At 48.1% G+C, this 27,133-nt stretch overlaps 1 protein-coding gene across 1 annotated transcript in view; it reads right to left on the bottom strand.

Annotated features, from left to right (window-relative positions):
- Positions 1–8,383: 8,383 nt before the first annotated feature.
- SLC45A4 (solute carrier family 45 member 4) overlaps positions 8,384–27,133 on the bottom strand; it is a 105,804-nt gene continuing 87,054 nt past the window's right edge. Inside the window, exons 4-8 of the mRNA XM_073590416.1 lie at positions 25,237–25,416; positions 23,704–24,767; positions 20,771–20,870; positions 18,665–18,876; positions 8,384–18,503 (exon numbers count right to left, since the gene is read on the bottom strand). Of these exons, the coding sequence (XP_073446517.1) occupies positions 18,135–18,503; positions 18,665–18,876; positions 20,771–20,870; positions 23,704–24,767; positions 25,237–25,416 (1,925 nt within the window). The 3' untranslated portion in view covers positions 8,384–18,134. The remainder of the gene's footprint in view (positions 18,504–18,664; positions 18,877–20,770; positions 20,871–23,703; positions 24,768–25,236; positions 25,417–27,133) is intronic.

Here is a 27,133-nt window from a genome sequence, read left to right as displayed (position 1 = left end):
AGGGGCAGTTACAGCGCAGGTATGGGGGCAGTGCACCTGTATGTAGGGGCAGTTACAGCGCAGGTATGGGGGCAGTGCACCTGTATGTAGGGGCAGTTACAGCACAGGTATGGGGGCTGTGCACCTGTATGTAGGGGCAGTTACAGCACAGGTATGGGGGCTCTGTACCTGTATGTAGGGGCAGTTACAGCACAGGTATGGGGGCAGTGCACCTCTATGTAGGGGCAGTTACAGCACAGGTATGGGGGCAGTGCACCTCTATGTAGGGGCAGTTACAGCACAGGTATGGGGGCAGTGCACCTGTATGTACGGGCAGTTACAGCACAGGTATGGGGGCTCTATACCTGTATGTAGGGGCAGTTACAGCACAGGTATGGGGGCTCTGTACCTGTATGTAGGGGCAGTTACAGCACAGGTATGGGGGTTCTGTACCTGTATGTAGGGGCAGTTACAGCACAGGTATGGAGGTTCTGTACCTGTATATAGGGGCAGTTACAGCACAGGTATGGGGGCAGTGCACCTGTATGTAGGGGCAGTTACAGCACAGGTATGGGGGCTCTGTACCTGTATGTAGGGGCAGTTACAGCACAGGTATGGGGGCACTGTACCTGTATGTACGGGCAGTTACAGCACAGGTATGGGGGCTCTGTACCTGTATGTAGGGGCAGTTACAGCACAGGTATGGGGGCTCTATACCTGTATGTAGGGGCAGTTACAGCACAGGTATTGGGGCTCTGCACCTGTATATAGGGGCAGTTACAGCACAGGTATGGGGGCTCTGTACCTGTATGTAGGGGCAGTTACATCACAGGTATGGGGGCTCTGTACCTGTATATAGGGGCAGTTACAGCACAGGTATGGGGGCTCTATACCTGTATGTAGTGGCAGTTACAGCACAGGTATGGGGGCTCTGTACCTGTATGTAGGGGCAGTTACAGCACAGGTATGGGGGTTCTGTACCTGTATGTAGGGACAGTTACAGCACAGGTATGGGGGCTCTGTACCTGTATGTACGGGCAGTTACATCACAGGTATGGGGGCTCTGTACCTGTATATAGGGGCAGTTACAGCACGGGTATGGGGGCTCTATACCTGTATGTAGGGGCAGTTACAGCACAGGTATGGGGGCTCTGTACCTGTATGTAGGGGCAGTTACAGCACAGGTATGGGGGCAGTGCACCTGTATGTAGGGGCAGTTACAGCACAGGTATGGGGGCTCTGTACCTGTCTGTAGGGGCAGTTACAGCACAGGTATGGGGGCACTGTACCTGTATGTACGGGCAGTTACAGCACAGGTATGGGGGCTCTGTACCTGTATGTAGGGGCAGTTACAGCACAGGTATGGGGGTTCTGTACCTGTATATAGGGGCAGTTACAGCACAGGTATTGGGGCTCTGCACCTGTATGTAGGGGCAGTTACAGCACAGGTATGGGGGTTCTGTACCTGTATGTAGGGGCAGTTACAGCACAGGTATGGAGGTTCTGTACCTGTATATAGGGGCAGTTACAGCACAGGTATGGGGGCAGTGCACCTGTATGTAGGGGCAGTTACAGCACAGGTATGGGGGCTCTGTACCTGTATGTAGGGGCAGTTACAGCACAGGTATGGGGGTTCTGTACCTGTATATAGGGGCAGTTACAGCACAGGTATTGGGGCTCTGTACCTGTATGTACGGGCAGTTACAGCACAGGTATGGGGGTTCTGTACCTGTATGTAGGGGCAGTTACAGCACAGGTATGGAGGTTCTGTACCTGTATATAGGGGCAGTTACAGCACAGGTATGGGGGCAGTGCACCTGTATGTAGGGGCAGTTACAGCACAGGTATGGGGGCTCTGTACCTGTATGTAGGGGCAGTTACAGCACAGGTATGGGGGCACTGTACCTGTATGTACGGGCAGTTACAGCACAGGTATGGGGGCTCTGTACCTGTATGTAGGGGCAGTTACAGCACAGGTATGGGGGTTCTGTACCTGTATATAGGGGCAGTTACAGCACAGGTATTGGGGCTCTGCACCTGTATATAGGGGCAGTTACAGCACAGGTATGGGGGCTCTGTACCTGTATGTAGGGGCAGTTACAGCACAGGTATGGGGGTTCTGTACCTGTATGTACGGGCAGTTACAGCACAGGTATGGGGGCTCTGTACCTGTATGTAGGGGCAGTTACAGCACAGGTATGGAGGTTCTGTACCTGTATATAGGGGCAGTTACAGCACAGGTATGGGGGCTCTGCACCTGTATATAGGGGCAGTTACAGCACAGGTATGGGGGCTCTGTACCTGTATGTACGGGCAGTTACAGCACAGGTATGGGGGCTCTGTACCTGTATGTAGGGGCAGTTACAGCACAGGTATGGGGGTTCTGTACCTGTATGTACGGGCAGTTACAGCACAGGTATGGGGGCTCTGTACCTGTATGTAGGGGCAGTTACAGCACAGGTATGGGGGTTCTGTACCTGTATATAGGGGCAGTTACAGCACAGGTATTGGGGCTCTGCACCTGTATATAAGGGCAGTTACAGCACAGGTATGGGGGCTCTGTACCTGTATGTAGGGGCAGTTACAGTACAGGTATGGGGGTTCTGTACCTGTATGTACGGGCAGTTACAGCACAGGTATGGGGGCTCTGTACCTGTATGTAGGGGCAGTTAGAGCACAGGTATGGAGGTTCTGTACCTGTATATAGGGGCAGTTACAGCACAGGTATGGGGGCTCTGCACCTGTATATAGGGGCAGTTACAGCACAGGTATGGGGGCTCTGTACCTGTATGTAGGGGCAGTTACAGCACAGGTATGGGGGTTCTGTACCTGTATGTACGGGCAGTTACAGCACAGGTATGGGGGTTCTGTACCTGTATGTACGGGCAGTTACAGCACAGGTATGGGGGTTCTGTATCTGTATGTAGGGGCAGTTACAGCACAGGTATGGAGGTTCTGTACCTGTATATAGGGGCAGTTACAGCACAGGTATGGGGGCTCTGCACCTGTATATAGGGGCAGTTACAGCACAGGAATAGGGGCTCTGTACCTGTATGTACGGGCAGTTACAGCACAGGTATGGGGGCTCTGTACCTGTATGTAGGGGCAGTTACAGCACAGGTATGGGGGTTCTGTACCTGTATGTAGGGGCAGTTACAGCACAGGTATGGAGGTTCTGTACCTGTATATAGGGGCAGTTACAGCACAGGTATGGGGGCAGTGCACCTGTATGTAGGGGCAGTTACAGCACAGGTATGGGGGCTCTGTACCTGTATGTAGGGGCAGTTACAGCACAGGTATGGGGGCACTGTACCTGTATGTACGGGCAGTTACAGCACAGGTATGGGGGCTCTGTACCTGTATGTAGGGGCAGTTACAGCACAGGTATGGAGGTTCTGTACCTGTATATAGGGGCAGTTACAGCACAGGTATGGGGGCAGTGCACCTGTATGTAGGGGAAGTTACAGCACAGGTATGGGGGCTCTGTACCTGTATGTAGGGGAAGTTACAGCACAGGTATGGGGGCTCTGTACCTGTATGTACGGGCAGTTACAGCACAGGTATGGGGGCTCTATACCTGTATGTACGGGCAGTTACAGCACAGGTATGGGGGCTCTGTACCTGTATGTAGGGGCAGTTACAGCACAGGTATGGGGGTTCTGTACCTGTATATAGGGGCAGTTACAGCACAGGTATGGAGGTTCTGTACCTGTATATAGGGGAAGTTACAGCACAGGTATGGGGGCTGTGCACCTGTAAGTACGGGGCAGTTACAGCACAGGTATGGGGCTCTGTACCTGTATGTAGGGGCAGTTACAGCACAGGTATGGGGGCTCTGTACCTGTAGGTACAGGCAGTTACAGCACAGGTATGGGGGCTCTGTATCTGTATGTAGGGGCAGTTACAGCACAGGTATGGGGGCTGTGCACCTGTAAGTACGGGGCAGTTACAGCACAGGTATGGGGGTTCTGTACCTGTATGTAGGGGCAGTTACAGCACAGGTATGGGGGCTCTGTACCTGTATGTAGGGGCAGTTACAGCACAGGCATGGAGGCTCTGAACCTGTATATAGGGGCAGTTACAGCACCAGTATGTACTGGGCAGTTACATCACAGGTATGGGGGCAGTGCACCTGTATATAGGGGCAGTTACAGCACAGGTATGGGGGCTCTGTACCTCTATATAGGGGCAGTTACAGCACAGGTATGGGGGTTCTGTACCTGTATGTAGGGGCAGTTACAGCTCAGGCATGGGGGCTCTGAACCTGTATGTAGGGGCAGATACAGCACCTGTATGTACTGGGCAGTTACAGCACAGGTATGGGGGCAGTGCACCTGTATATAGGGGCAGTTACAGCACAGGTATGGGGGCTCTGTACCTCTATATAGGGGCAGTTACAGCACAGGTATGGGGGCAGTGCACCTGTATGTAGGGGCAGTTACAGCACAGGTATGGGGGCTCTGTACCTGTAGGTACGGGCAGTTACAGCACAGGTATGGGGGCTCTGTACCTGTATGTAGGGGCAGTTACAGCACAGGTATGGGGGCTCTGTACCTGTATGTACGGGCAGTTACAGCACAGGTATGGGGGCTCTGTACCTGTATGTATGGGCAGTTACAGCACAGGTATGGGGGTTCTGTACCTGTATGTAGGGGCAGTTACAGCACAGGTATGGGGGTTCTGTACCTGTATATAGGGGCAGATACAGTACAGGTATGGGGGCTCTGCACCTGTATATAGGGGCAGTTACAGTACAGGTATGGGGGCTCTGTACCTGTATATAGGGGCAGTTACAGCACAGGTATGGAGGTTCTGTACCTGTATATAGGGGCAGTTACAGCACAGGTATGGGGGCTCTGTATCTGTATGTAGGGGCAGTTACAGCACAGGTATGGGGGCTGTGCACCTGTAAGTACGGGGCAGTTACAGCACAGGTATGGGGGCTCTGTATCTGTGTGTAGGGGCAGTTACAGCACAGGTATGGGGGCTGTGCACCTGTAAGTACGGGGCAGTTACAGCACAGGTATGGGGGCTCTGTACCTGTTTGTAGGGGCAGTTACAGCACAGGTATGGGGGCTCTGTACCTGTATGTAGGGGCAGTTACAGCACAGGTATGGGGGCACTGTATCTGTATGTAGGGGCAGTTACAGCACAGGTATGGGGGCAGTGTACCTGTATGTAGGGGCAGTTACAGCACAGGTATGGGGGCTCTGTACCCGTAGGTACAGGCAGTTACAGCACAGGTATGGGGGCTCTGTATCTGTATGTAGGGGCAGTTACAGCACAGGTATGGGGGTTCTGTACCTGTATGTAGGGGCAGTTACAGCACAGGTATGGGGGCTCTGTACCTGTATGTAGGGGCAGTGACAGCACAGGTATGGGGGCTCTGTACCTGTATGTAGGGGCAGGTACAGCACAGGTATGGGGGCTCTGTACCTGTATGTAGGGGCAGTTACAGCACAGGTATGGGGGTTCTGTACCTGTATATAGGGGCAGTTACAGCACAGGTATGGAGGTTCTGTACCTGTATATAGGGGCAGTTACAGCACAGGTATGGGGGCAGTGCACCTGTATGTAGGGGCAGTTACAGCACAGGTATGGGGGCTCTGTACCTGTATGTAGGGGCAGGTACAGCACAGGTATGGGGGTTCTGTACCTGTATATAGGGGCATTTACAGCACAGGTATGGGGGCAGTGCACTTGTATATAGGGGCAGTTACATCACAGGTATGGGGGCTCTGTACCTGTATGTAGGGGCAGTTACAGCACAAGTATGGGGGCTCTGTACCTGTAGGTACGGGCAGTTACAGCACAGGTATGGGGGCTCTGCACCTGTATATAGGGGCAGTTACAGCACAGGTATGGGGGCTCTGCACCTGTATGTAGGGGCAGTTACAGCACAGGTATTGGGGCTCTGCACCTGTATATAGGGGCAGTTACAGCACAGGTATGGGGGCTCTGTACCTGTATGTAGGGGAAGTTACAGCACAGGTATGGGGGCAGTGTACCTGTATGTAGGGGAAGTTACAGCACAGGTATGGGGGCTCTGTACCTGTTTGTAGGGGCAGTTACAGCACAGGTATTGGGGCTCTGTACCTGTATGTAGGGGCAGTTACAGCACAGGTATGGAGGCTCTGTACCTGTTTGTAGGGGCAGGTACAGCACAGGTATAGGGGTTCTGTACCTGTATGTAGGGGCAGTTACAGCACAGGTATGGGGGCTCTGTACCTGTTTGTAGGGGCAGGTACAGCACAGGTATGGGGGTTCTGTACCTGTATGTAGGGGCAGTTACAGCACAGGTATGGGGGCTCTGTACCTGTTTGTAGGGGCAGGTACAGCACAGGTATAGGGGTTCTGTACCTGTATGTAGGGGCAGTTACAGCACAGGTATGGGGGCTCTGCACCTGTATATAGGGGCAGTTACAGCACAGGTATGGGGGCTCTGTACCTGTTTGTAGGGGCAGTTACAGCACAGGTATTGGGGCTCTGTACCTGTTTGTAGGGGCAGGTACAGCACAGGTATAGGGGTTCTGTACCTGTATGTAGGGGCAGTTACAGCACAGGTATGGGGGCAGTGCACCTGTATATAGGGGCAGTTACAGCACAGGTATGGGGGCTCTGTACCTGTTTGTAGGGGCAGTTACAGCACAGGTATTGGGGCTCTGTACCTGTATGTAGGGGCAGTTACAGCACAGGTATGGGGGCTCTGCACCTGTATATAGGGGCAGTTACAGCACAGGTATGGGGGCTCTGTACCTGTTTGTAGGGGCAGTTACAGCACAGGTATTGGGGCTCTGTACCTGTTTGTAGGGGCAGGTACAGCACAGGTATAGGGGTTCTGTACCTGTATGTAGGGGCAGTTACAGCACAGGTATGGGGGCTCTGCACCTGTATATAGGGGCAGTTACAGCACAGGTATGGGGGCTCTGTACCTGTTTGTAGGGGCAGTTACAGCACAGGTATTGGGGCTCTGTACCTGTTTGTAGGGGCAGGTACAGCACAGGTATAGGGGTTCTGTACCTGTATGTAGGGGCAGTTACAGCACAGGTATGGGGGCAGTGCACCTGTATATAGGGGCAGTTACAGCACAGGTATGGGGGCTCTGTACCTGTTTGTAGGGGCAGTTACAGCACAGGTATTGGGGCTCTGTACCTGTATGTAGGGGCAGTTACAGCGCAGGTATGGGGGCTCTGTACCTGTATGTACGGGGCAGTTACAGCACAGGATTGGGGGCTCTGTACCTGACCACAGCACACACATGCACAATGCTGACAGACCCCACTGATCGGACAGTCGTCGCCTATAGAGCGGTGTGACAACCCCTGCAGTGAGCCTGCTGTCATGAGAATGATTTGCTCCTGCTCCGTGCACAGCCAGAACTTTACACCCAGTCATTAATCCTGACAGTGAGTAGCAGCACAGCTCTGCAGGAGCAGCCAATGTGACACAGTGCAGAGCAGGTAACAGAAGCGCACAGTTATTACTCCCTCCATAGCCGCCCCCACTGTATAACATGGAGGAGTCCACAGCCGGCGCCAGCACACGGCGCTGTATAAAATCTACCCGAGTCCTCTCACACACGCGCTGGGAGAAAGCTGCAAACTGCTCGCTGCAGTCACATGAGAGGGAGGAGTCACGAGATGGGGTGTTTTTGTTGTGAAGAGATTGTTGGAGTCTAGTCACAACGAAGCAGCACACTCCTCTCTAGCATGAGACATGTGGGGCACCGTGGGCGGCATGCGGCTCGCGTGTTTGAGACCCCTGCTGTAGGCCATTGCCCATAAGATATGTGCATAGATTCTTAAGTAACTGTTGCAAGAAGCTGGTGTCTGGCTATGTTTCATGTCTACAACAGGTCATAACAGCCAGAAGGGCAGCAGATCATAACAGCCAGAGGTGTAGCAGTCATAACAGCCGGAGGTGCAGCAGGTCATAACAGCCGGAGGTGCAACCGGTCATAACAGCCGGAGTGGCAGCAGGTCATAACAGCCAGAGGGACAGCAGGTCATAACAGCCAGATGGGGCTCTACTAATTAGTAAAGACGCTTGTGATGAAGGGGTGAATATGTCTCAAGGCTGCAGTAGTCAGTAAAAGTGGCATGTTGCACTGAATGTGGAGAAACCACTATGCTATTTACATTGCAATAAACCAATGAAGCAAGAACAAACAGCAGAAAGTTTGTTAAGTTTGCAAATAATTTTGACTGTAAGTACAAAACCTTTTTAGAGTAGACCAGAAGTCAGCCTGAACATGGACCCCCTGAAGGTCATTAATCTGGCCAAGATGGCCGCGAGATTCTTCAGGCTATAGCGTTACCTCGCAGCTATTTATGGAAAGAACACTGAATGCAAGAGAAGGAAAGAAACATTGCTGAAGGTGTAAATAACAAGAGCGACCAGCGAGTGCAATCAGTTACTGAAATGTTTATTATGATCGAATTGTTGAACAACGTATCGAAATACACTGTAATACAGAACGGGAAAAATCCCCCAATTTTTTTTTATTTTTTATTATCAATATTTTTTAAATTAAACCAGATCATATAAATCGAACAGAAAATAAAGAACATGGCTTCAATCATATTACAGCAAAAAAAAAAAAAATCATGCAAATGATCAAAACAGAAAAAAAAAACCCCAAACAATATAATACAAGCTCCACAGTGTAATAACAAATCAAAAACAATAATAAAACGACAAAACCAAATCACTCCGCGATCGGTCGCTCGTGACGTCACTCGCGCTTAATCCCTTTTCACCCTCTTTTAAAAACAAACGACTTCATGTGTTTAACACACGCTTATAAAGATCTGCTAAACTCAGCAAGAGCTACGATAGTGCTCAACTTAATAAGTTGATAAAAAAGTAGTTGCTTATACGGGCAGTTCACTATAGAACCAGAATCTTTTTTTTTTTTCTTCATTATGAGATGCCTAAAGTGCAGCTTTCCAGGCATTAAAAAAAAAAAAAAAGTTGCGTGTCGTTTCAGTGTTTCGTTACATCGGCGGTCGCGCTTTGTAACCAATGTGTAAATCGTTTCGCATATATATTTCTTTGTGTACGTTGATAGAGTTCCTACACGTTTCTCTGTATTAAATGCCACATACCAAAATAGTCAACTCTTCATAAAACTGAATTTTTCTATATAAAGTATAGTAGGTGGGGCTGGGGATAGGGGAAAAAAAATGAAAAGTAAAATCTCAAAAATAAACTTTTCGGAGCCGCCAGAGGGCCTCGTTTTGTCTGCCCCCACATGGCGGCCGTATCCAAAAAGCAAGTTGATACATATTCAAGGGGAGATTTATTAAAGTTAGTGCAAGGGGAAAGTAAAGCAGGTGCCCATTGAAACCTTAGGTGTCATTCAGAAGCCCGTATCAAGATCAGGACACCCCACCGTTACAGAGGACCAAACTTAGATCACTATGGAATGTTATGGTGATCTTGGCAGGGTTCATTTGAACCTCGGGGGCGGGATTAGGGTCTTATGGACATATATAGGCAGCTCGCGAATACATAACTGAGCATAAAGGAGGCACATAATGAACGTGAAATAAAAGCTTCATATAATTTGGGAAGGTATAAATATATATAGACTTTTATAGATAGAGCTCTATAGGGGCCAGCGAGGGAGACCACCACTGTCTCTGCCGTACAAAGTAAAGTCATTTTTAGTGTGTTATAAGGTAACACTACACCTATTAAGGCCTATGTCGTAACGTTACAAACAAATCAAAAATTGATGTCCTCATTAGCAGCCCATGTTCAAGAGCAATAATTTGGGAGTGAAAGTGATAAAGATTTACCTTAAAGTGCCAACGCACTACAGATTGAGCTCTACGGAAACAGTGGAGGTCGTTCCTCAGGGGCGGTGCAGAAGAATCAGTCATACAGGACCCTGACTCTGAGGCGAGGAGAGTCGCGTCTGCACCCCCCTATCAATATGCCATTAGTTGCCATATATCGGACTACCCTGAAGTCACTTCTTAAAGGGGATCAAACGAGTTGTGTTTGCCTCAGGCAGATACCAAGATGAAGCAAAGCAAAGCACTTGGGGGCAGGGTTCTTCTAGCCTGCTTGACATGGTCAGCATCCTCCACTTATAGTGCACTCTCCTTTGGGGATGCAGAAGAAAAAAAACAAAACATTTATTTTACAAAAATACCTTGCCCCATGCTGGGTGAACCCCATCGCATCATGGATCGAGGCATCACTGGACCCCAAGCAGGAAAATACATTTTATATTTCTGCAACTTTGAGAAAAATGTTATCTTTCAAGCTCATTAATATTACGCTTCCAATATGTACATAAATTGGGGAGGCTCTAAGTTTAACCTGGCACCAAGTGGCGCAACCAATGAGCACTGGACATGTCCTCGTCCCCACCCCAGAAGATACAAATAAGAGTAAAGTTTAGGAAACGTAAGAAAAAGGTTCCATTACTTTAGCTAAATAAAAAAAAGTGACTCGTCCGGGGCTAGGAGCCACGCTGGGCCTTACTTGGGGTCTGAGCTCTAAAATCAACATTAGAAGTTTTGAAATTTTTTTATAAAGTCATTTACATAATATGTAACATATAGAATACAAGACCCCACTATAAACAAGGTGTACAGCCATCACTGCAAATGAGGTTTAGTGGTCTGCTGCAACTGGTGCCAAGCAGCAGATTGTCTCCAGATTTCGCTCTACCAGTGTAACGACCCACATGACCTTAGTGGGGATGTGTTATCAGAAAGTGAATTAGCTTTTAAATATGGTTTTTTATATTACATGTTTCTTTTCTTCATTTTTTTGATTTATAAAAAAAAAAAAAAACAATTCAGTAATTTTGCAATTTTCAGACTTCCTATCCTTCCAGGGAGCATTTCAGCAGTTTCCTTATCATCAGAGGTGAATTACAGTGACTGATAAAACCTATAATCAAAGCTGACAACAGGTGATATCACAGCTCACCTCCTCCTGTGCAATGACTAATAACACAGGATCCACCAATCACAAGTCCCTTTCCCTTCACAATGACATTTGCACACGCTCATTAGATGCTCATTGCAACTAATTTACATGTGAATTAAAAAAAAAAAAAGAAAGCTAAACGTTTTTAAAAAATAATTTAAAACTAAAAATCCTGATGTAAAGATTAGCTCATTTTCTGATGACACATTCCCTTGGTCTATGAATTTACATTGGCGTCATTTATACTTCCATCGTCAGCCGCAGACTTTGTGCAACGTCTGTCAACCGCAACTGATATGTCACGAGACGAATCTACGACATTTTCAATTTTCTGATACAAAAAATATCTGCAAGGTGATGTGCGTCTGCTTTATTTTCTCATGGGGGAATATCGTTTAAAAGCAAATAACAGCTGTTACCACTGAAAGGAGCCTCGTCTACCAAATACCCAGGTATAAAGGGCAAGTAACCCATCTTTATATTGCAGTGAATAAGGGCACTAGTGAGACCGTTCTTTGGGACATGGCGCCATGCAGTGGTCATCTACGTATCTTACATAAAGCGTCCAATTCTTCCATGAGCACCATACTGTCAGGGATAATATATTGCTCTTATATTATGGTACATGCAAAAAAAAACCTAAAAATACTGCAATCCAGGTCGCCGAATGGTCAACTATTACTATCGCTTCCATCATCCCTTTGGCAAGCCAAACAAGTAGTGTGGCCAACGACAGGTCAAACAACTCCATACTGCCAGTATATTGAGATACGTCTGACGCCAAACACAATCTGTCAGAAGCCGCGCGGCACCATACGGTGCACTGGACCCTTGTAGGAGATTGGAGGAAGAATGAAATGTGATGAAGATCTACAGGTTCTTGGGGAACCAGGAGACTTTAGAGTAGTGGGGCATATCTGGTGCCAAAGCCCTTGAGATGCACCTTATCACCGGTACTGCTGGTGGAAGGAGGACAGACCTCTACAGGGAGAAGCTTGTTTTATGGTTGACTTTCAATATCTGGTCACCAAGAAATCGAAAGGCTCAAACCTATTGATTAGCACCAGAATCAAAAGTGGGAGCTAAAGTTTCGGCATCACCGGAGGACAGGCTTCAATGTAGGGTTTCTCCTGTCACCTGCCCTAGAAGCAAGTGGTTAGGACTTGTCAAATCAGACGCCAAAAAAATCAGCACCAAAATAATCAGCACCAATACGGCCAATGGGAAGAGATGCCCCTAAATCTGTGGCCATCAGACTGTCATATAAAAGAGATACGTCCTATACAAGTCTAGTGCCAAGAGGCATATCTGGCGGCAAAAGGATCTCCAAATCGGCACCAGGGGAACGACCATCTCTCATCATCACCGGCTCGGTAATTACAGTATTCATTGATGTCCGACTAGTGGATGGACAATTAAAGGATCAGAAAGGTGCGAGAGTGCACGGAAGCACGTCATAATAGGGATGTATAAAGCAAGTCCTCCCGGGTATACCCCCGGCTACAAAAGCTCAAACATCACAATAGGCATAAAAAAATAACACTGCAACTTCACCTTGCAACAACCATTAATACTTCATCACCAAACTGTAGGCACTGGCGAAAGCTTAAAGGACAACTCCAGTTGTCAAAAAATATGGATAAAGCTATAGCTTGGAACTGGCAGGATTTACGTGGAACACGTAGTAGCCAACGGAGGTCGGAAAATAAGCGGCTCTTGTGGGAAAATGCAAGGTAGCCACACGCTGCTACAATGTAGACACCACACTGTAAACAGGGGGACAATGTAGGAGGAGGGCGACAATTCAATATCTGACTCTACATGGAGAGACATTTGGAATTTAGAAATCTACAATATACTGACGCCATGGTGGTCGGTGCGCACTAACATTTACAAGATGCTCTACCAAAATTTCCAAAAAAAACCTTCTTCAATTCTGCACTTGGCAAAGTCTTAATAAGTAAAGAGTAAATGTGAAATTGCATGGCCTGAAGACGGGTGGGGTGCTGGTATTCAAAAGTAAGTAGCCATGTTTTCCTAATCCCGGACAACCCCTTTAAAACTATTTTAAACTAATATCTCATAATAAAGTGTTTAGAAACATGAAGCCTCTGCTGATGGCCACATATCTGACTACCAGGATTCTCCTCTAGAGCAGACTGGTCCATAGACGAGCGCAATCTCACCTCCACTGTACAGTATTAGGCTGTGTACCAACGAAAGCGTTTTTTTCACGTTTTTTAAGCATTTTTACCGGCAAAAACGCTTAAAAAACGCTTAGAAGAAGCATCCCATTCATGTTAATGAATTTCGCACTTTTTGTGAACATTGATGTTTTTTTCCGTGAAAAAAAAACGCATTGTGGTAAAAAACGCAGCATGCTCATTAATTTCGCGGAAAAATCCACATTTCAAACTATATTCTATGAGCAGACGGATGCTTCTGTAAAAAACGCATAAAACACTGTGCAAAAATAGCGCAAAAAAAGCGCGTTTTTCCTGGGAAGGAGTCCGTTTTTTTCTGCATACGTGGGTACATAGCCTTAGGAGCAGCCAGAAAACAGGACTGTCTATGAGAAAGTTTTAGCTGCATGATCAATTTCATGCTTCATAGTAGGAGGGACCTAAAACAAGTCTGAGCGGCAGAGAAGCAACCTGTTGTGAAGCAGCACAGAAGCACCATCTCTTGTGCAGCAGTACGGAGGCGCCATCTCTTGTGCAGCAGCACGGAGGCGCCATCTCTTGTGCTGCCTCACGGAGGAGCCATCTCTTGTGCTGCAGCACGGAGGAGCCATCTCTTGTGCAGCAGCACGGAGGAGCCATCTCTTGTGCAGCAGCACGGAGGAGCCATCTCTTGTGCTGCAGCACGGAGGAGCCATCTCTTGTGCTGCAGCACGGAGGAGCCATCTCTTGTGCTGCAGCACGGAGGAGCCATCTCTTGTGCTGCAGCACGGAGGAGCCATCTCTTGTGCTGCAGCACGGAGGAGCCATCTCTTGTGCAGCAGCACGGAGGAGACATCTCTCATGCAGCAGTACGGAGGCGCCATCTCGTGTAGCAGCACGGAGGAGACAGCTCTTGTGACGAGCAGCTTGGAGGCGCCATCTCTTGTGCAGCAGCACAGAGGAGCCATTTCTTGTGCAGCAGCACGGAGGAGCCAACTCTTGTGTAGCAGCACGGAGGAGCCATCTCTTGTGCTGCAGCACGGAGGAGCCATCTCTTGTGCTGCAGCATGGAGGAGCCATCTCTTGTGCAGCAGCACGGAGGAGCCATCTCTTGTGCAGCAGTACGGAGGAGCCATCTCTTGTGCAGCAGTACGGAGGAGCCATCTCTTGTGCAGCAGTACGGAGGGGTCATCTCTTGTGAAGCAGAGCAGCATGGAGGAACAATCTCTTGTGCAGCAGCACGGAGGAGCCATCTCTTGTGCTGCAGCACGGAGGAGCCATCTCTTGTGCTGCAGCATGGAGGAGCCATCTCTTGTGCTGCAGCACGGAGGAGCCATCTCTTGTGCAGCAGTACGGAGGAGCCATCTCTTGTGCAGCAGTACGGAGGGGTCATCTCTTGTGAAGCAGAGCAGCATGGAGGAACAATCTCTTGTGCAGCAGCATGGAGGAGCTATCTCTTGTGCAGCAGACAGGCAATCTTTTGGGCAGCAGCACAGCATGGAGTCAGTTGCTTGTGCAGCAGCACAGAACAGAGAGTCAGTCTCTTGTGCAGCATAATAGTCTGCTTTTTTTTCTATGGCATCCATGAAAATAAATAGCTTAGTATTGATCTCCAGCATGCAGTCATAAATCTGAGCACACATATCATCCCATAACAGGGGAGTCGGTTCGGACACCCCATTCAAATGCATTGGATGCCGATTAATTGCCTATATGGCCGCAGGATCTGCACCAAAAGCCTAGTGAGAGATAGCACATGTGAACGGGGCTTACGGTGACCCTGTAGGAAGAGGACTCCACCACGGTCTATAATCCGAAGCATAGTGTGAACACATGGAGGGATTCAGGGCGATTCCCAAGAGCTGCGTTAGGATTGCCGATCCACTGATCACAGCTTTGCAGCAGCTTGCTTTATGGCTGTAACTGCAGGAAGCTCAGTAGTCTCTATGATCACTGTCTCATGGTTGTGTATAATCCACAGCTACGACGCCCGTGACTCCGCGTGTCCTGTATGATGTACGGCCATCGACCCTCAATATGGGGTCAATCACATTCTTGATGGCTTATGGAACTTCAAGTAATGTGAGATAAAGTTTCTGAAACATTTCAGTATTGCAAAAACAACAACAACCACCTGCCGGGATGGGTTTTAGTTCCGGCAACACATGATTATCGTCAGCATAGAACAGTAATACATTATTACACCCTGCATATAGATTCTTATTGCATTGCTAGGGAGCGGGCTCGGAAAGTCTCCTTAAGGCCTAGGTTCTCCCTTCCACTCCATTTACCAGCTTAGATACATTCTACCTCTCATGGTTATACTCCAGTCACAACCAGAGCTGCATTTACATTTTTTAAAATCTTTTTGGCCTTGTACAATTTCCCCATCTCCACTTTAGTCCTTTGCTCTGCTTCATAAACTCAGCCCAATAGGAATTGTTGGATGCAGCTTTGGATGTGAGTACAGTATACCCAAAATATTTGTAAAGTCACACAACATGTTTTTATATTAGTTGCAAATTGGTAAACAATTTACCTTGACCACTCAAAACTTTGTATTTTTTTCTACTTGGTGTAAACCCCGCTGTTCTTCTGAATCCGGAGCCGTTTTTCTTTTGTTCCTGCGCCTCTCCGTTCCTGAGATACGAGCTCTTCTTCCCGTCATGTAACACTAGTCTGCTTAGCCATGAGGGCGTGGTCATAAACTCTTCTGGGGACGTCCCTTAGAAGAACACACCCACTTGGCAAAAAAAGGACTAAATTTACCTACAGGGAAGAGGAGGCCGCTTCTAAGGAAAGGAAAGGAAAGGAGTAGGAAGAAAAGAAAAATATCGCCGGATTCAGGAGAACAGCGGCATTTACACCTGGTACAAAAAGAAATGATGAGCGACAGCTCGTCTTTAAGTACAGTAAAATTCCTTTAATCCAGCATTTCTCAGCATTCAGAACATTTATTTTATTCCCAGAACCACCTGATTCGGAATCTCACAAAAACCCGAAATGGAAGACTGAGAAGCAATAACCTAATAGGTATAGTAAGAAAAATTGACAATATCATATTTTAGAATTATGGATCTGCTCTCACTCGATAATCTGGAATGTTTGCAAATCCGGACGTGGATTAACGGTATTGTACTGTGCAGCTATGAAGATCTAAAATATATATAATAGTTTTGTTTTTTTTTAATTATTTTTTTCTATCCAATCTATTGTTCCTTCAAGTTTCGGTAAATTCTCACCCCGGCAGCGATAGACCGGTGGCGGCACAGCGTTTACGTTCTTTGAAAAAAAAAATGTCGTTAAGGCAAAAACAAAAAAAAAAAAAAAAAAAAGATTTTTCAACATGCCAATAATCTACTATATACATATTATATAAACCATGCATTTCAGTACAACTATTGAGGATTCAGACTGATGATCGATTATCAAAAAGTGCAAAGAAAAAGAGGAAAAAATGAAAGAAAAAAAAAAATGGTGCTTGGAGCGAAAAAAATCTCCCACGCATGTGCCAATAACGGAACGCTAAAGATTCTGTGCTATACAAAACACGGAAATTCATTTTGGCTTTCGTGCAGCACACTAGCATTGGGTGGAATTTCTCTCCAGCTCCATATACAAAACGTAGAGGTGGCAAATTTCCAAAAATAAATTATGGGGTAAAGCTTTATGGATCTGCCATGATTTTGATAAGACCCCAAAAGTAGCACAAAGACCATCATTACGGCAGTGTGAATATGCGCTGAGACCGGGTTCACACAGGGCGTTTCTTACGTTTTTTGTTTTTTTTTTTCGTGAAAATTTCTTGACCACATTTTTAAATTTTCCATTCCTTTAAGAAAACATTACATTTTAATAAAACGCTTCCAAGGTTTTCTCATCCCCTGTCTGAATCCGGCCTACGCGGAACCCAGATGCCTGAAACGCGTCAGTGTCGATGGGGGTGTGCATGAGTTCCTTAACTAACTTTTAAGATGCAAAAAAAAAAAAAAAAACCATACAATCAACCCCCAAAAAAAGTTTAAAAAAATAAAATGGTGCAATTTTTTTTTTTAAAGTCCTTCCTTACAGTAACCTCTATGGATATAAAGCAGATTTTTTTTTCTGGTGCACTATAGCGATATAATGTAAGAGACCCGATAATTTCCCAACCTGACGGATGATTGGACCGAGGAATTAGGGGTAATATTGCTTTAAATCTTGAATGCCTGATGTCAAGTGGAAAAAAAAAAAAGGAACCAAAACCTCGAATCGCAAACGCAGCCTCAATGCGTCCAGCAAACGGACGGAATTGTCACTACTGGTACATTCCAACGCAAAACGTATAGAATTCAGAACACAAAAGAAAAAAACTAAGCTTTTTTTAAATTTTCTACGTATCAGGTGTTCGGACGCGGAGTACAGGCTGTAACTCTTAACGAAAGTGCATCTGCCGCCGGCACGCAACGGCCATGGATTTACGCGTCTTCTCCATAAAGCTTCCTAAATCTGGTCGCAACTTGTTCATCCAGAGACTCCTGATTCATAAATACAAGGTCGAAAAGTGCAACCTAGATTTTTCCTAAAAAAAAATATATATATTTTTTAAAAAAATTTTAGCGTAAATATTTGTCAGCGAACCAAAATTGTTGCCGCAAGGTTCCGCTGACAGCGGGTGGCGAATCCCCTCGCTTACGGACGACAGATGCACTTTAATGGGCGAGTTCAAATATCAGCGCGGGTTTATAGAGAGAAAATCTATAGTAAAAGGCGTAATTATTTAAGTGCCGATAACAACCGCAAACCTAAGTGTTTCGCAGAACATGCAGGAAAAAAAAAAAAAAGGAAATCCGTAAAAATCTGAATTTTTCATCAAAAAATTGGATCTAATTTTCGACGTTTCGATTTGGAAGTGACCTCGGACTTCACTTTTTTTTCACATACGCACACTTGCAGCACACGTGAAGCTTCGGGTTGTGGTGTGAGCGCAGCCTAGACGTCCGCCCGCCAGTTTGCCGCTATGGCGGGTCTGTACGGTCTGGAATGTGTCGTGATTTTTTTTTTCTAAACTGCGGATACGCTCTCTACTTCCGGAGGAATCGCTGCCTGCCCTTTGGGGGAGAGTTTCAACACCAGCGGCTTCTCGGGACTCCCTCCGTTAGTGATGGCGGCGTCCGGTGCGACCTGACGTTTCGCTTCCTCCTTATTCTCGTCTGGGACTTCGGGGAATATGACTAAGAACACGGCTGTGAGAAATCCCAGGAAGGAGCCTATGGACGCCACCAGAGGGATGACTCGCACAGTGCTCACAAAATCCACCACCGCGCCGAGGGCGGAGGCCACCAAGATCTGCGAGATGTAAACCTGGCACGATAGGATGGCGCAGTCTATGCCGAAGCCTCTCTTGGAGTTCCCGGGACTGTGGTGTATGTACTGCATGGGAAAAAGGATGGAAAAGAATTAGAAAAAAGTTCCATCAGAAACAGCAAAATGAATGAGGTCAAGCTGCAATAACCAGGCACAGCCTGAAGGCAGGTGTGGCGCTGTTTTGGGGAAAAAGGCAGCCATGTTTTACTAATGCGACCTCCTCTCACCTCTTTCATCTCGTGGTATTGTCCGAGCAGGGCGTAGGGACAGTAGGAGATGCTCATGGAAACGATCCCCATGGTGCTGATCATTATCATGGACACGTAGACGTTGGGGAAGATGAACATGACGGCGGTGCCAATGGAGAAGCCCAGCGTCCCCAGGATGTAGATGATTTTGATGCTCAGGTCGTAATTGTCCAGATATTTCTGAAGCAAAACTGCAAGGGAAAACAAAGAGCTGATCCATCGTTCCAGGGACAGAAGCAGAGCCAGTCCAGCCGCATGGTGGCCGCAAGGGGTAGGGCCGGTTTGGCCTCAGGGGTCTGGAACCTTACTTACCGCCTGCATCGCAAGTGCTGTCCCCCATCTGTGCTGACAAAGCTCCAGAGGTGATGTCACGACTACGTCACGCGACTTTAGCAAATAATCACTGGACTCAGTGCAAAGGCAGAGGGCACAAGTGATCGTCTGCAGTGGTCACTTCGTGTGGTCATAGCATCATCGCAGCAGCCATGTGAAGAAAGACTGGGGACAGCATCGGGGGGGCGGTACTGGAGTGGCCGGAAGTAGAGCAAGTGCAAGAGTGGAAAACCCTGCACCAGTTCACGGTCCTAAACCACCAAGGAATTTACCGTTAACCAATTTACTGCTCTAGACCACCAGGAGCGTACGTTATACAACAGGGATTTTACCTTTCACTGACCTACATCACAAGGAATGTTACCTTTAACTGCTGTGGACCACCAAGAATATTACCTTTATCTGCTCTAGACCTCCAAGAATGCTACAATTAACCCTTTAATGGCTGCTGGCAACCTGGAATGTAACCATTAGCCAAACCCATGCCAGGAAAGTAACCTTTAACTGCTCTAGACCGCCAGAAATGTCGCTGTCAACTGCCCTAGACCATCAATAATGTTACTTTTAACTGCTCTAGATCGCCAGGAATGTGACTGTTAACACTTTTGCTGCTGTAAGCCATGAGGAATGTAACTATTAGCCCAATCCATGTCCTAGACCACCAAGAAAGTAACCTTTAACTGCTCTAGACCACCAGGAATGTTACCATTAATCCTTTCACTGCTGTAGGTCACCAAGAATCTATTAGCACAACCAATTCCCTTGACCACCAGGAGTGCTCCTTTCAACCTTTCACTGCTCGAGACCACCAGGAATGTTACCTTTCACTTCCTTACTGCCCTAGACCACCAGAAATTTAACTGTTAACCAACTGACTGCTCTAGACCACCAGGAATGTTACCATTAACCCTTTCACTGCACTGCTCTGTGCCACCAGGGATGATCCCTTTAACCTGTTATTGATCTAGTAGTAACACTATACTCCTTCATTTTCCTAATTTATAAAGGAAGGTACAATCAATTATATCTGTGCGCAGGCTCTTCCAGGTTTGTGCCCCCTGAAACCATATCTTTCATAGTATGCAGTCAGTTAGGATGGGTAACATACGACCGTAGCCAAAGACAATTATATATGAAGTGGACTGATGAGACAATGGCCAGTCCCCACCCCGACCCTGGCGGAGGGCACCTGTCTTATATGGGTGACCACTATGTGAGGCCATGCAGTTTCAGGCCCTGGGGGAGCCACAAGACGTTCTACCTGCTGTACAATATCCTGCCTCTTTTTGCTGCACAGACTTGTTCTTGGTCTCTCCTATAGTAAGAAGCATGAGAGGACTGCAGAGGAAATCATGCATCTTTAAGATAAAAAGGGTCGAGAAGAAGAACGTGTGTCGTCTGTGTGCAGATATGGAGGCTTGGAGGGGACAATTTATAGAAAATGTTATGAGTCAGTGACACATTGGTGATGATGAGGGTCATCCTTCCAGCTCTGCCCCGGTAACACATGGATGTCCGCGTGCTGTCACCGGCTCACGGCAGCCGTGTCTCCTCATAAACCCTATTCATCTGCCAATGAGCGGAGGACGAAAGCAGCAACATCTGCTGCAGCTTATCCCTCTCCGGCATGATACATGGTTTAATTACTGCTCCCTCCATCAGACCCCGCTGTCAGGGGCCGCATCCCTACACGATGGGCACATACTGATACAGATAGAAGACCCCGTATACCCTAGCCTGGGAAAGCCTCACCTGAACAGATGGCGGCAGTAGCAGCATAGATGACCAGGCCCCAGCAGCCCATCTGCACCCCGGCGTTGTACTGATGGAGTTCTGTAGAATTAGCCAATCCCTAAAAGAGAGGAGGAGGTTACAGGACTTCTCTACTAGCAAAGGCTGAACATAGCTGCAGTAGTGCCCAGTAGTCACAGATGGTCTCATACTATCCCCAGTAGTCACAGTAGGTCTCATACTACCCCCAGTAGTCACAGCAGGTCTCTTACTACCCCCAGTAGTCACAGCAGGTCTCTTACTACCCCAGTAGTCACAAGTAGTCACAGCAGGTCTCTTACTACCCTCAGTAGTCACAGCAGGTCTCATACTACCCCATTAGTTACAGAATGTCTCATAATACCCCCATTAGTCAAAGTAGGTCTCATACTACCCTAGTAGTTAGAGCAGGTCTCACACTACCCCCAGTAGTCACAGCAGGTCTCATACTACCCCCAACAGTCACTGCAGGTCTCATACTACCCCCAACAGTCACAGCAGGTCTCATACTACCCCAGTAGTCACAGCAGGTCTCATACTACCCCCAGTAGTCACAGCAGGTCTCATACTACCCCCAACAGTCACAGCAGGTCTCATACTACCCCAGTAGTCATAGCAGGTCTCTTACTACCCCAGTAGTCACAGCAGGTCTCATACTACCCCCAACAGTCACAGCAGGTCTCATACTACCCCCAACAGTCACAGCAGGTCTCATACTACCCCCAGTAGTTACAGCAGGTCTCTTACTACCTCCATTAGTCATAGCAGGTCTCATACTACCGCCATTAGTCACAGCAGGTCTCTTACTACCTCAGTAGTCACAGCAGGTCTCATACTACCCAAGTAGTCACAGCAGATTTCTTACTACCCCCAGTAGTTATAGCAGGTCTCTTACTACCTCAGTAGTCACAGCAGGTCTCATACTACCCAAGTAGTCACAGCAGGTCTCATACTACCCCCATTAGTCACAGCAGGTCTCATACTACCCCCAGTAGTCACAGCAGGTCTCATACTACCTTCATTAGTCACAGCAGGTCTCTTAAGGTACTGTCACACTTAGCGATGTACCAGCGATCCTGACCAGCGATATGACGCGGTCAGGATCGCTGGTGCATCACTAAGTGGTCGCTAGTGAGCTGCCACACAGGCAGATCTCACCAGCGACATCGCTGGGGACGGGGGTCGCTACTTACCTGTCACACCAGGTGATCCTGCGTCCTCCCGCCCGGCTCCACGCGTCGCTCGTCGTCACAGCAGGAAGCGCCGCAGGAAGCAGACGACGAGAAACGGTCCAGGACGTTCTCACGCGATCAGCGATAACCAGCGGGGGAGCCGGTCGTAGGTAAGTATCAGACACAGCGATATCGCTAGCAATATCGCTATAACGTCACAAGTTATAGCGATATTGCTAGCGATATCGCTTAGTGTGACATGCCCTTTACTACCCCAGTAGTCACAGCAGTTCTCTTACTACCCTCAGTAGTCACAACAGGCTTCATCCTACCCCCATTAGTCACAGCAGGTCTCTTACTACCCCAAGTAGTTCACAGATGGTCTCATACTATCCCCAGTAGTCACAGCAGGTCTCATACTACCCCCAGTAGTCACAGCAGGTCTCTTACTACCCCAGTAGTCACAAGTAGTCACAGCAGGTCTCTTACTACCCTCAGTAGTCACAGCAGGTCTCATACTACCCCATTAGTTACAGAATGTCTCATAATACCCCCATTAGTCAAAGTAGGTCTCATACTACCCTAGTAGTTAGAGCAGGTCTCACACTAGGTCTCATACTACCCCAATAGTCAAAGCAGGTCTCACACTAGGTCTCATACTACCCCAGTAGTCACAGTAGGTCTCATACTACCCAGTAGTCACAGCAGGTCTCACTACCCACAGTAGTAACAGTATGTCTCATACTACCCCAGTAGTCACAATAGGTCTTACACTAGGTCTCATACAACCCCAGTAGTCACAGCAGGTCTCTCTACCCACAGTAGTCACAGTATGTCTCATACTACCCCAGTAGTCACAATAGGTCTCACACTAGGTCTCATACTACCCCAGTAGTCACAGTAGGCCTCATACTACCCCAGTAGTCACAGCAGGTCTCATACTACCCCAGTAGTCACAGCAGGTCTCACTACCCACAGTAGTCACAGTAGGTCTCATACTACCCCAGTAGTCACAGCAGGTCTCATACTACCCCAGTAGTCACAGCAGGTCTAATACTACCCAAGTAGTCACAGCAGGTCTCATACAACCCCAGTAGTCACAGCAGGTCTCACTACCCACTGTAGTCACAGTAGGTGTCATACTACCCCAGTAGTCACAGCAGGTCTAATACTACCCAAGTAGTCACAGCAGGTCTCATACTACCCCAGTAGTCACAGTAGGTCTCTTACTACTCCGAGGATTCACAGCAGGTCTGTTAGTATTACTTCTCCAATAGTGACAGCAGGTCTCTTACTACCCCAATAGTCACCTCCGCCTTCTCCTTTCAACACCTTACCCCAGCGGTCACAGAAGTCCCAATACTTCTCCAATAGTCACAGCAAGACCACTATATCCCCACTACTTTCTCCAGCCTTCACATCTGCCTCAGTGCATCCCCAGAAGTCAGAGCAACCCTTACCTTCACGCTAGTCACAGCAGCCCCCTAATTCCACAAACCCTACCTTTACACTAGCCACAACAGCGCCCCTACATCCCCACTATTGTATATAGTAGTCACAGCAGCCACACATCCCCAGTAGACATAGCAGCCCTACTACTTTCACAGTCACAGTAGCCCCCTACACACAGCAGTCTCCCCACATCCTCAGAAGTCATAACGGCCCCTATCGTCCCGTTAGTCACAGAAGACCACCTACTTTTTGAGTAAAGCAGCACACCCCGCCAGCCTTAAGATGACGTACCTTAGGATCACCTTCGAAGATGACCTGACCCATGAAGTCCGTGTAGAACACCGCTTCCGCAATAATGGAAAACCAGGTCAGCAAGTGGCACAAACACAGACGTAACAACTCCTTGGGCATCTTCAGCATGGAAAGCCACAGCAGCCTGACGGTGGTCTCAGTCTCCCCTTCCTCGCTTTCGGTATCGCCGCTGGAGTTGGTGGTACCGCTCTGGTTCCGGTGCCTTTGCCTTTGCCGCTGTCTCTTCTGCATGTCGTAGATGTCATTCATGCTGCGGGACGACTTGATCAGCAGGATGGCGTTGGCTCTCCTGAAACGGTATCGGTGGGAACCTACTTTGCCGTAATAGGAGAAGGTGTAAGAGGGCTGGCGGTAGAACATGTGCCTGCGGCGGCGCATGGAGCTGGCGGTGCAGGACTGCTTCATGCCTATCCTGGCGTGTCCGTTCATGTTCTCCTTCTGTAGAACGTCTCCGCCATTGGGAATTTTAGCTTCGTTAATGTGATTATCGAGCAACATCTCCTCTTCCCTCTCGTTCTCCCTGAGGAAAGCGGACAGGCGATTGAATTTGGATTTGAGGAGTTCCTGGCTGGTGCTGCGCGGCGTGTTAGGATAGGAACAGTCCTGGAAGATGGAGGGTTCGATATAATGTAGGAACTCGGACTCGTAATCCAGCGTGGCGTCGGGCATGTGCAGGACAGAATCGCTTTTGCTCCTTACGATATCCACCTCCAGAAAGTCGAGGTTCAGATCGTTCTCGGACTGGACCTCGTCCGGAAACGTCGAGTAGGGTTCGTCCTCGTTGATGACGTTCAGCCGGGACATGGGCGCCAGGGTGCTGTTCAGCTTCACGCTCGACAGGGTGTCAGCCTCGTCGTCCAGCCGGTCTTGCTGAGGGCTGTACTGTTCTTCTTCGATGCTGAAGAGGTGGAGGCCGACAGATACGCTAAAAATGATGGCTGCGAAGAAGAAAAGGACTTGCTGCTGAGACTTGAAAATAGATCCGAGGAAAGTCTGAGTCCAGTCCAGACCGCCGAGCATGTAACCGATCGCTCCACCGAGGCCTGCGGAGAGAAAGAGGGGAAGGGTAAAGCAATTCAACAATTAGTTATAGGGTTATTTTAAAAAAGTCAAGTTATCCACAGCAGAAGCGATAACTTGCCGATCGCAGGGACCCCCGAAAACGGCGCCGTATGTCTGCACCAATGTATTTAATCAAACTGGTCTCTGGGTATTAGCACAGGAGCGGCTATGTTGCTATGTCTTTCCCCCAATGCTTTACACTGCAGCACTGATTAAACTGATTGCTGTGTATTATCATAGCCTCGTCTACTGGAGTCTGAGCAGTTTATTGCGGTGTTTTTCGCCAGTGCTTTACACTGATTGCTCTGATTGGCTGCCGTGCATCAGCACAGGCTCTTCTACAGACACCAAGCAGAGATGTTGAAAGTGATGATGATTGATAATCCAAAAAGTCAACCAAAAAGTTGCAAAACGTCAAGAATCAGCAGGGTGATTAGGTCGTGCACATACCGGCGGAGAAGGCGTGGATGTTGAGCGCCATGTCCTGCTCTTCGTTATCCGCCACGTCCAGGAGATAAGCACGGATCGGCCCCTCTGTGGCGTCGGCGCAGAAATCTAAGACCACGACGCCCAGCACTGTGAGGACGATGCCAATAGTCTGATTCTCCGGGACATCTCCGATGGCAAGACCTGGGGACAGCGATATATAGTCATATACACGACACAGAATACCCACAATGCAACAGACAACTGAGCTAGACATGAACCAGGGGGCTCAGGATGAACAGACATAACACATATCTACATAGTTGGACATAGATCCATTACTCTCCCAATCATCAGCCATAGAACGACTACTCTCCCAATCATCAGCCATAGATCCACTGCTCTGCCAGTCATTAGCTATAGATCCACTACTCTGCCAATCAGCCATAGATCCACTACTCTGCCAATCATCATCCATAGATGCACTACTCTGCCAATCATCAGCCACAGATCCACTACTCTGCCAATCAGCCATAGATCCACTACTTTGCCAATCAGCCATAGATCCACTACTCTGCCAATCATCAGCCACAGATCCACTACTCTGCCAATCATCAGCCACAGATCCACTACTCTGCCAATCAGCCATAGATCCACTACTTTGCCAATCAGCCATAGATCCACTACTCTGCCAATCATCAGCCACAGATCCACTACTCTGCCAATCATCAGCCACAGATCCACTACTCTGCCAATCATCAGCCACAGATCCACTACTTTCCCAGTCATCAGCCACAGATCCACTACTCTCCCAGTCACCAGCCATAGATCCACTACTCTGCCAATCATCAGCCATAGATCCACCCCACTGCCAATCAGCCATAGATCCACTACTCTGCCAATCATCAGCCTTCTATGTAGGAAACAGGAGGCTACGACTGGACATTGCTTTAGGAGCCAGCTGAAAAGTGCCTAAATGCAGCATTGCACCCAACCCACTGAGTCTCGTCACTGTCTGTGTCAGTCTTCACTGCAGTTTTAGTATTCTATTCATGGACCAGGAGGCACAGGCTGAACAGAACTACTGGATTTATAACCTTTTTTTGCAGAATATCCCGCTGTCTCTGTGTTGCCCTCTATGGGGACCCTTGTAATGGGGGTGTTCGGTGTTGGTGGGAGATACAGGTCCGTTGCCTGTGGTTATTTATTACCTGGTAAGGAGTCATTTCTTCCCACAGCGGGCTCAGAAAAGAACAGAGAGCGTGAAAGGAGATAATATATGAAATAATACTGGAAACAGGATGCATTGTGAGATATGCAATAAAGGGAAAACGGCTCACAACAGGAAACATCCCCCTGTGAACAGGTTCCTAGAGGTTTCTCATGCCAAGTGCTGGCAGCGTTTCCCTCCCTGAGCTCTTCGTATTGAGTCACACAATACTCTGCGAGAACAAACATGAACACCTACTGCATGTGCACACATCACGTATTATACTCCAGTCACATCCAAAGCTGTAGGACAGTTCTACACATTCCGTACCATCAAAACCATTGTGCAATGATAAAATTCTGTCCGCAGTCACCACTAGGGGGGCTCCCTGCATACAGAGATATATGATACGATCCTGTCTGCAGTCACCACTAGGGGGAGCTCTCTGTATACAGAGATACATGATAAGATTCTGTCTGCAGCCACCACTAGGGGGAGCTCCCTGTATACAGAGATACATGATAAGATTCGGTCTGCAGCCACCACTAGGGGGAGCTCCCTGTATACAGAGATACAGGATAAGGTCCTGTCTGCTGCCACCACTAGGGGGAGCTCCCTGTATACAGAGATACAGGATAAGGTCCTGTCTGCTGCCACCACTAGGGGGAGCTCCCTGTATACAGAGATACATGATACGATCCTGTCTGCAGC

Source organism: Dendrobates tinctorius, unplaced genomic scaffold, assembly GCF_039654945.1.
Source record: "Dendrobates tinctorius isolate UK_male_01 unplaced genomic scaffold, ASM3965494v1 ptg000116l, whole genome shotgun sequence".
In the NCBI taxonomy this organism is placed as follows: domain Eukaryota; kingdom Metazoa; phylum Chordata; class Amphibia; order Anura; family Dendrobatidae; genus Dendrobates; species Dendrobates tinctorius.
Note: the sequence above shows the minus strand (reverse complement) of the source record. Positions and strands in the feature narration are given on the sequence as shown.